Genomic DNA, 11,293 nt, shown 5'->3' on the forward strand with positions numbered 1-11,293 from the left:
GGAGGGTTGCCGAGATGAGGAGGAATGCGGGGGGGTGAGGAGGGATGTGGGGGGGTGAGGAGGGATGCGGAGATGAGGAGGAATGCGGGGGGGTGAGGAGGAATGCGGGGGGTGAACAGGGATACGGGGGGTTAGTCCAGGCTGTAATATCTGTGATATATGGTGTTTGTTCGGATGTATTTCTGATGTATCTCAGTTTGATGGTAGTGTTTCTGAAGCAAGTCCCACAACACGCTGAGCCACCTCTGATGAAACCCTTTCTGAAGGAGGACCGGATCAATAATATACACACTGTCTGTCTAGCTCAGTACTGAGCCCTCTGTCTAAGATATATCTCTCTCCTCCTCTCTCTGTTTCTCTCTGATTCTCTGTTTCTCTCTTCTCTCTCTCTCTCTCTCTCTCTCTCTCTCTCTCTCTCTCTCTCTCTCTCTCTCTCTCTCTCTCCTCCTCTTTGTTTCACTCTCTCGCTCTCTCTCTCTCCTCCTCTCTCTGTTTCTCTCTCTGTTTCTGTCTGTTTCTCTGATGTTTCTCTCTCTCTCTTCTCTCTTACTCTCTCTCCTCTCTGTTTCTCTCTCTGTTTCTCTCTCTCCCGTTCTCTCTCTCTTTCTCTATCCTTCTCTCTCCTCTCTCTCTCTATCCTTCTCTCTCTTGCCCTCTCTCTCTCCTCCTCTCTCTGTTTCTCTCTCTGTTTCTCTCTCTGTTTCACCCCCTCTCTATCCTTCTCTCTCTCCTCCTCTATCCTTCTCTCTCTCGCTCTCTCTCTCTCCTCTCTCTCTCTCCTTCTCTATCCTTCTCTCTCTGTTTTGCCCCCTCTATTTATTTCTATCTCCATGACAACAGACTTAGTTATCCTCCATACAACATCTATCAGATCATTCATCTGTGTCTCTTCACTTCTCTCCTCCAGTGCAGACGAGAGGTTTGATGCTACCTTCCACACCAACGTCCTGGTCAACTCCTCTGGATCCTGCCAGTACATTCCACCAGGTGGGTTACCAGGTTCCAGGGGTTACTGGGTCCACACTTGTGCTTTGAGGAGGGTGGCTTTAACCCAATGCTTAGCCACTATGAATCAGACTCCAGACCCCCAAGTCATAGACTCTTCTCTCTGCTACCGAATGACAAGCGGTACCGGAGCGCCAAGTTTAGGACCAAAACCCTTCTTAACAGGTTCTACCCCCAATCCATAAGACAACTAACCAAATGGCCAACCAGGCTATTACATTTGACCCCCCCCCCCCCTCCATTTGTTTTTACACTGCTGCTACTCACTGTTTATTATCTATGTATAGTCCCATCACCCACTTTACCCCTACCTACATGGACAAATGACCTCTACTAACCTTAACCCCCACACACTGACCCCTATATATAGCCTCATTATTGTTATTTTATTGTGTTACTTTTTTATATATTTTTTTACTTTATTTGGTAAATATTTTCTTAACTCTTTCTTGAACTGCATTGTTGGTTAAGGGCTTGTAGGTAAGCATTTAACTGTAAGGTCTGCATTTAACTGTAAGGTCTACACCTGTTGTATTCAGCATTTAACTGTAAGGTCTACACCTGTTGTATTCAGCATTTAACTGTAAGGTCTACACCTGTTGTATTCAGCATTTAACTGTAAGGTCTACACCTGTTGTATTCAGCATTTAACTGTAAGGTCTACACCTGTTGTATTCGACGCATGCGACTAATAAAGTTTGATTTGATATGAAGTGCATTAACTTGAATGTATACTCAGCAATAGAAAATCATCGACAGAAATCAACGATGGCAAAATGTGAATATGACAAGACTGCCCACTCCTCCTTCTCCTCATCATCCTCTCCTCCTTCCCTCCCCCAGGTATTCTGAAGAGTACATGCTACATCGATGTTCGCTGGTTCCCCTTCGACGTCCAGAAGTGTGATCTGAAGTTTGGCTCGTGGACCTACAACGGCTGGCTGCTGGACCTCCAGATACTGGACGTTGACATCTCCTCATACATCCCCAACGGAGAGTGGGATCTCGTGGGTAAGAGACTGAAGGAGTGTCTCCCTGGAACTCTCTGGAGGAAATGAGGTTCACTTTTTTTACAGCAGAGTCAGTGGTACGGTGGTCAACACTCCTCCTGGTGAGCTGCTGGGAGTGCAGGCTTTTGTTCCAGACCTGTCCACCACTAAGCAGACTGCATCGCTCTAGTCAAATCCAATCCATCTTTATTTATACTGCACATTCCGTACAATGTGGATTAGACATTCTGTGCTTACAGTAGATCTCTGACAGAATGCAGCCCTGTTTAAGGAGGTGTCTGCGTCCCATGCCTCTCTGATCCTGATTGTTCTAGACCCTGGGCTAGACAGCCAATTATTGAGCCCGGTGTTACGCCTCTTATCATGCTGCCTGAATGATTCTGTTTCAGTTCCTGGTCCCCTGGGCTAGACAGCCAATCAATGTCCAGCTCTGAGTGTGACCGGGCCAGGTGGTGTTACAGGTCTATTCTCCTCCCTGAGCTACGCTCTTCCCATCCCATGTCATCTGTCATTGGATGGATGGTGCCAACGTGCCTCTGGTCTCAGAATTATGCCTCAATAGTGTTGGAATGCCAGTGGCGGAATTAAGTCAAAATAATCTAATACTTAAGTCGTTTTTGGGGGAATCTGTACTTTAATTTACTATTTTTGACTACTTTTACTTCACTACATAAGAAAAGAATGTTGTTTTTACTCCATACATTTTCACTGACATCCAAAAGTACTCATTGCATGTTGAATGTTTAACAGGACAGAAAAATGGTCTACTTCACACACTTATCAAGAGAACATCTCTGGTCATCCATCCTGCCTCTGATCTGACGGACTCACTAAACACAAAGGCTTGGTTTGTAAATGAGGTCTGAGTGTTGGAGTGTGCCCCCTGGCTCTCCGTGAATTCAAATAACAAGACAATGTTGCCGTCTGGTTTGCTTAATATAAGGAATTTGAAATCATTTATACTTTTACTTTTGATACTTAAGTATATTTAAAACCAGATATTTACATTATTTTACTGGGTGACTTTCACTTCTACTTGAGTCATTTTCTATTAAGGTGACTTCCCCTTTACAAAAGTATGACAATTGGGTGTTTTTTCCACCACTGGACACACACACACACACCACACCACACCACACCACACCACAACACAACACAACACAACACACACACACACACACACACACCACACCACACCACAACACACACACAGACACACACAGTACACAGCTGGCTGTATGTAACCAGGGGGGTGTGAGGTGACAGCTGGCCCAGGAAAGGCTCACTAAATTGGGGCACGGCCAGGCAGCTAGCAGGCTCAGCTCCAGACACAGCCCTGGTGCCTCTGCCAGAGAAGGTGCCATCCTGAGGCTCCGTTTAGCGATAGGACCCTAGTTTACGGTCCTATACACACACATGTATAGACACAGACACACGGTTTTCAGATGCTAGGTTTTAATCAGTTAAAAGAATAATACTTTGAAGTGATAAGTCTGAAATCCTCAAACTCACTGACCAATCAGTGCTCTGCTAGACGTCCTACAATGATTAAAGGCCGTCAGAGTGATTGAACCATTTCAATTTCTCCTTGACACACACATACCTCCACACACACACACACACACACACACACACACACACATACGTCCACACACACACACACACACATTGGTCCACACACACACACACACACACACACACACACACACACACACACACACACACACACACACACACACACACACACACACGCACACACACACGCACACACATACGTCCACACACACACACACACACACACACACACACACACACACACACACACACACACACACACAAACACACACTGTCCGTGTGTCTGATGGAGACCATTGTGCGATATTAATACATGGGAATTAGATGTACATTACGGAGTGTGAGGCAGGAGACACGACAGAATACATATACAGAGGACAAGGTGCACTAGGAGATTCATCTCAACATTAATCTGGTATTTAGTTTGGGGTCATTTGGAAAAGTGGAAGTTTTCAGACAGTTTATGATGGTCATTTTTGTCTCAAGCAAACCTTGTCAGTTTGACCTTATCAGAAAGTTGTGTGATATGAAGTCTAAAGGTCATCTCACAATGCCAGACTCTGCAGAATGCTGGAAACGGGGGGTTCGTCTCAAATCTGATGGAGTTGTTAATATGTTATATAATCGTTACGACCATCTGACCTGCCCCCCCCCCCCCTCTTCCCAGGTGTCCCAGTGAAGCGTAACGAGCTATATTATGACTGCTGTAAGGAGCCCTACCCTGACGTCACCTTTACTGTCACCATGAGGAGGAGAACACTGTACTACGGTCTCAACCTCCTCATCCCCTGTGTTCTCATCTCTGGCCTGGCCCTGCTGGTCTTCCTGCTGCCTGCAGACTCTGGAGAGAAGATCTCCCTGGGTGAGAGGAGGGTTCCACACACAGGACAGGAATGTACACACACAGAGACACACAGAGACACACACAGAGACACACGCAAAGACACACGCAGAGACACACACAGAGACACACGCAGAGACACGCAGAAACACGCAGAGACACACGCAGAGACACACAGACACAGAGACACACAGAGACACACAGAAACACACAGAGACACAGAGACACACAGAGACACACAGAGACACACAGAGACACACAGACACACACAGACGCACAGAGACACATGCAGAGACACACAGAGACACATGCAGAGACACACAGAGACACACAGAGACACATGCAGAGACACACACACATACCTCATTCTGCGAGGACACTGGGCGCAGCGAAACTAATCCTTTTGTTTTCCTTCCTTTATGCTAATTCTGATTTTATGCCAACCAGTATTCTAATAAGGTTTTATGCAAAACAATATTCTAATCTCTCCCTCTCTACCCCCACCCTTCTCTCCCTCTCTACCCCCACCCTTCTCTCCCTCTCTACTCCCACCCTTCTCCCTCTCTACCCCCACCCTTCTCTCCCTCTCTACCACCACCCATCTCTCCTCTCTACCACCACCCTTCTCTCCCTCTCTACCCCCACCCTTCTCTCCCTCTCTACCACCACCCATCTCTCCCTCTCTACACCCACCCATCTCTCCTCTCTACTCCCACCCTTCTCTCCCTCTCTACCCCCACCCATCTCTCCCTCTCTACCCCCACCCATCTCTCCTCTCTACCCCCACCCTTCTCTCCCTCTCTACCACCACCCTTCTCTCCCTCTACCACCACCTTTCTCTCCCTCTTTACCCCCACCTTTCTCTCCCTCTTTACCCCCACCCATCTCTCCCTCTCTACCCCCACCCTTCTCTCTCTCTCTACCCCCACCCATCTCTCCCTCTCTACTCCCACCATTCTCTCTCTCTCTACCCCCACCCATCTCTCCCTCTCTACCACCACCCTTCTCTCCCTCTCTATCCCCACCCTTCTCTCCCTCTCTACCCCCACCCATCTCTCCCTCTCTACCCCCACCCTTCTCTCCCTCTCTACTCCCACCCTTCTCTCTCTCTCTACCCCCACCCTTCTCTCCCTCTCTACCCCCACCCATCTCTCCCTCTCTACCCCCACCCTTCTCCCTCTCTACCCCCACCCTTCTCTCCCTCTCTACCACCACCCATCTCTCCCTCTCTACCCCCACCCATCTCTCCCTCTCTACTCCCACCCTTCTCTCTCTCTACCCCCACCCTTCTCTCCCTCTCTACCCCCACCCATCTCTCCCTCTCTACTCCCACCATTCTCTCTCTCTCTACCCCCACCCATCTCTCCCTCTCTACTCCCACCCTTCTCTCTCTCTCTACCCCCACCATTCTCTCCCTCTCTACCCCCACCATTCTCTCTCTCTCTACCCCCACCCATCTCTCCCTCTTTACCCCCACCCTTCTCTCCCTCTCTACCCCCACCCATCTCTCCCTCTCTACCCCCACCATTCTCTCTTTCTCTACCCCCACCCTTCTCTCTCTCTCTACCCCCACCCATCTCTCCCTCTCTACCCCCACCCTTCTCTCCCTCTCTACCCCCACCCTTCTCTCCCTCTCTACCACCACCCATCTCTCCCTCTCTACCCCCACCCATCTCTCCCTCTCTACTCCCACCCTTCTCTCTCTCTACCCCCACCCTTCTCTCCCTCTCTACTCCCACCCTTCTCTCCCTCTCTACCCCCACCATTCTCTCTCTCTCTACCACCACCCATCTCTCCCTCTCTACCCCCACCCATCTCTCCCTCTCTACCCCCACCATTCTCTCTCTCTCTACCCCCACCCTTCTCTCCCTCTCTACCCCCACCATTCTCTCTCTCTCTACCACCACCCATCTCTCCCTCTCTACCCCCACCCATCTCTCCCTCTCTACCCCCACCATTCTCTCCCTCTCTACCCCCACCATTCTCTCTCTCTCTACCCCCACCCATCTCTCCCTCTCTACCCCCACCATTCTCTCTCTCTCTACCCCCACCCTTCTCTCCCTCTCTACCACCACCCATCTCTCCCTCTCTACCACCACCCATCTCTCCCTCTCTACCCCCACCATTCTCTCTCTCTCTACCCCCACCCATCTCTCTCTCTACTCCCACCCTTCTCTCCCTCTCCACCCCCACCATTCTCTCCCTCTTTACCCCATCCATCTCTCCCTCTCTACTCCCACCCTTCTCTCTCTCTCTACCCCCCTCCCTCTCTCCCCCAGGTATCACTGTCTTGCTGTCTCTGACTGTCTTCATGTTGCTGGTAGCAGAAATCATGCCGGCTACGTCAGACTCTGTTCCTCTCATCGGTAAAGTATTGATCATCTATTGACTCATCAGTCATTTATTTTTAGAAGCACTAATGTATTTTACATGATTACGCTCATACAAGTTGTGAATTGATTGGTGGTTCAATATCATCACTAGATACCAAGCTAAATCATGGAACCAATTCAAACGAATGTGTTTCTTCTTTAGGTCTGTTTGCTATGCCCGTATTTCTGGCAGTGGGGGCTGCTGAGGGGAGGATGACTCATAACACTGGCTGAAATGGAGTGAATGGAACGGTATCAAACTGGTGTTTTGGATCCCATTCCATTACGCTCCAGCCATTATTATGAGCCGTCCTGTCCTCAGCAGCCTCCTCTGCCTTCTTGGTAAGTCGACCACACACAGTTAAGTATAGAATAGCCACTCATAAACCCAGTGTAATACCCCATGACCAAACATCTAACTGATACGGTTTCCACACTACACAGTCATTCTTATTACAGCGCTAAGTTCTTCTGCTTTCCCTCCTAGCAGCCGATATTTACCTCAGGCTTTAGTCAGCTAGACAGGAGAGGTGTAGAAGGAACTGCATGATTGCTTCCCAAATGGCACCCTATTCCCTATTTCGTGTACTACTGGTCAAAAGTAGTGCACTACGTAGGGAATAGGGTGCCAGTACATGATTGATGGAAGGAATCAATAGCCAGGAAAGAGAGGAGAGGTTGATAGAATGAAGAGCTCAGAGGGCTGACAGGGTGTTAGGGATGTTACCACCTCAGGCAGACAGGTGGTTACTGTTCTCATCTCCTGTTAAAATACCTCTCTCTGTGTCTCTCTCTCTCTCTCTCTCTTTATCCTTCTCTTTCTCTTTATCTCTCTCTCTTTATCATTCTCTCTCTCTCTCTCTTTATCTCTCTCTCTCTCTTTCTCTCTCTCTCTTTATCCTTCTCTCTCTCTTTCTCTCTCTGACTTTCTCTCTCTCCTCTTTCTATCTCTTTCTCTCTCTATCCTGAAGCAGGGGATAACTTGTTAATCACCTGTTAAAATACCTCTCTTTTCGACCTTTCCTCATCCATCTCTTTCCAGTGTGCTGTAATCTATATCTCTATGTTCCTACCCAGTACTTTCCAGTGTTCTATAATCTATATCTCTATGTTCCTGCCCAGTACTTTCCAGTATTTTATATCTCTATGTTTCTGCCCAGTACTTTCCAGTGTTCAATAATCTATATCTCTATGTTTCTGCCCAGTACTTTCCAGTGTTCAATAATCTATATCTCTATGTTTCTACCCAGTACTTTCCAGTATTTTATATCTCTATGTTTCTGCCCAGTACTTTCCAGTATTCTATTATTTATATTTCTATGTTTTCCAGCCCACTACAATGATTTCTAATATTGATATCTATAGTGTATATTTCTGTTGTTGCAGGCCAGTATTTTTCATTCGCCATGATGATCGTGGGTCTCTCTCTCGTCGTCACGGTTCTCGTTCTACAGTTCCACCATCACGACCCTCACGGGGTAAAGATGCCTAAATGGGTAGGTAACCATGGTTACATTACATTTCCTGCTAACCTCTTTGTGTCATGTCCTCATAGGTGACGCCTTGAGTCGTAGAGTAGTTCCGGTTCAACTTACGTCTGACACGGAAAAATAGATTGTATTTGTCTTCGTGGTCCTTGTCTCTGGTTGTGCTTGAGTAGAGTTGTAGAAGTCGTAGAGCAGGACAAGCTCAGTTTGTTTGTCGTTCGTGTGACTTCACCAACTCTGATCCTGTAGGACCACAGTGGGTACAAGGCCATGGTGTCCACAACACCTTAGACTCATCTTAGAATCCCTTCAGTTCCTCCCCAACGTGGGAGTTGTCACAGGAAGTGGATTAGTGTAAATGTAAGAGCAACAACAGTCAAATCCTGTCATACAAGAAAACTCAAAATACATCTTTCCCCGGGACACGTCACAAGAATGAAAGAGTAACACAAGCTTTGCTGGGGTACCAGATCACGCCAAGGCCTTCGCTAGACAGCTCGTTGCTCATTGACTAGGCCGATGTCATCTCATCTCACATCTTAAAGTGTCAGTCCACTTCCATCCAATATTCCCACGATCCTGTAGAGCGTTGGAACACAAAGTGGCTGTAGCTCAGTCATAGAGACGGCTCATTGACTAGGCCTATGTCATCGTAACATATGCCACTTCCTGAAGTGTCACTTCTGCCCTGGCAGACAAACGATGCCTGAGGGGATGAGTAGCTCTCACAGACAGGCCATACATGTTTTAAACATGAACCATCTCCAGCTCCGTAGAGCCTCTCTGTCTCATAGTCTGCTGGTGTACATCCGAAGACCTGGTCTACCTCTGAATACCTTGTACATCTGAAGACCTGGTCTACCTCTGAATACCTTGTACATCTGAAGACCTGGTCTACCTCTGAATACCTTGTACATCTGAAGACCTGTTCTACCTCTGAATACCTTGTACATCTGCAGACCTGGTCTACCTCTGAATACCTTGTACATCTGAAGACCTGGTCTACCTCTGAATACCTTGTACATCTGAAGACCTGGTCTACCTCTGAATACCTTGTACATCTGAAGACCTGTTCTACCTCTGAATACCTTGTACATCTGAAGACCTGGTCTACCTCTGAATACCTTGTACATCTGAAGACCTGGTCTACCTCTGAATACCTTGTACATCTGAAGACCTGTTCTACCTCTGAATACCTTGTACATCTGAAGACCTGTTCTACCTCTGAATACCTTGTACATCTGCAGACCTGGTCTACCTCTGAATACCTTGTACATCTGAAGACCTGTTCTACCTCTGAATACCTTGTACATCTGAAGACCTGTTCTACCTCTGAATACCTTGTACATCTGAAGACCTGGTCTACCTCTGAATACCTTTTACATCTGAAGACCTGGTCTACCTCTGAATACCTTGTACATCTGAAGACCTGTTCTACCTCTGAATACCTTGTACATCTGCAGACCTGTTCTACCTCTGAATACCTTGTACATCTGAAGACCTGCTCTACCTCTAAATACCTTGTACATCTGCAGACCTGGTCTACCTCTGAATACCTTGTACATCTGCAGACCTGGTCTACCTCTGAATACCTTGTACATCTGAAGACCTGTTCTACCTCTGAATACCTTGTACATCTGAAGACCTGTTCTACCTCTGAATACCTTGTACATCTGAAGACCTGGTCTACCTCTGAATACCTTGTACATCTGAAGACCTGGTCTACCTCTGAATACCTTGTACATCTGAAGACCTGTTCTACCTCTGAATACCTTGTACATCTGCAGACCTGTTCTACCTCTGAATACCTTGTACATCTGAAGACCTGCTCTACCTCTGAATACCTTGTACATCTGCAGACCTGGTCTACCTCTGAATACCTTGTACATCTGAAGACCTGGTCTACCTCTGAATACCTTGTACATCTGCAGACCTGGTCTACCTCTGAATACCTTGTACATCTGAAGACCTATTCTACCTCTGAATACCTTGTACATCTGAAGACCTATTCTACCTCTGAATACCTTGTACATCTGAAGACCTGGTCTACCTCTGAATACCTTGTACATCTGTGCCTTACAGCGTTATCTATCGCCCTTTTTTCTCAACAATGTAATGTTCACGATGTATGTGTTTTATTGCTTTTTTTACCGTAAACGTTTAAAAAATGCCAAAATGTTTAAAATCAGTGCAAACTGTCCCTTTTTGGGAGCTGCCACCTTTCTTTCTCTGTCTTCACCTTTCTCTCCTCTCTCCCTTTTTCTCCATCTCTCCTCCCACTCTCTCTCTCTTTCCTCACCCCTGCCTCCACTTCCTCTCTAGATGCGTGTCATCCTCCTCAACTGGTGCGCCTGGTTCCTCCGCATGAAGAAGCCTGGTGAGGAACGCAAGACGACCACCCCCTCCACCAACACCACTGCTACCCCCAGCTCCACCACAGGAGGCTACAAGTACTCCCACCCTCCCCCTCACCACGCCAGCAGCAGCTCCATCCAGATGAGCTCCATCCCTGGGGGACAGCCCTCCAATACCTCAACCACCAACGGCAACATGAACCTCTACTTCGGCTACCACTCCGTGGGTATGGGAGGGATGGGATCCTTGGGAGGGTCTCACGATAACCCCTGCTGCCCGCCTAGCAGTGACTCTTCTGGGGTTGGGGTCTGCAGTGGAGGGGCTGGTAGTCAGACCACGGGGACAGGTGGAACATGTTCCCCCAACGAGGCGCTACTCTCCGACCGGGATGTGGGGATCCTCCGGAGGTTGACGGTGGACCAGATCCCGGAGATCGGGCGGATCCTGGAGGAAGTTCATTTTATCGCCCAGAGGTTCAGGGAGCAGGACGAGTGCGAGGCGGTCTGCAGCGAGTGGAAGTTTGCGGCGGCGGTCGTGGATCGCCTTTGTCTCGTGGCGTTCACGATCTTCTCCATCATCGGCACGTTCACCATCCTCATGTCGGCGCCCAACTTCCTAGAGGCTGTGACCAAGGATTACCTCACATAA

General features: G+C 48.1%; 1 protein-coding gene across 3 annotated transcripts in view; it reads left to right on the top strand.

Annotated features, from left to right (window-relative positions):
- LOC129845845 (neuronal acetylcholine receptor subunit alpha-7-like) overlaps window positions 1–11,293 on the top strand; it is a 74,174-nt gene extending 62,881 nt beyond the window's left edge. For all 3 annotated transcript variants that reach the window (XM_055913767.1, XM_055913769.1, XM_055913768.1), the window contains 6 exons: window positions 908–987; window positions 1,849–2,016; window positions 4,258–4,452; window positions 6,711–6,797; window positions 8,190–8,299; window positions 10,613–11,293. In XM_055913767.1, coding sequence (XP_055769742.1) covers window positions 908–987; window positions 1,849–2,016; window positions 4,258–4,452; window positions 6,711–6,797; window positions 8,190–8,299; window positions 10,613–11,293 — 1,321 coding nt within the window. The remainder of the gene's footprint in view (window positions 1–907; window positions 988–1,848; window positions 2,017–4,257; window positions 4,453–6,710; window positions 6,798–8,189; window positions 8,300–10,612) is intronic.

Source organism: Salvelinus fontinalis, unplaced genomic scaffold (genome assembly GCF_029448725.1).
Source record: "Salvelinus fontinalis isolate EN_2023a unplaced genomic scaffold, ASM2944872v1 scaffold_0381, whole genome shotgun sequence".
Taxonomy (NCBI): domain Eukaryota; kingdom Metazoa; phylum Chordata; class Actinopteri; order Salmoniformes; family Salmonidae; genus Salvelinus; species Salvelinus fontinalis.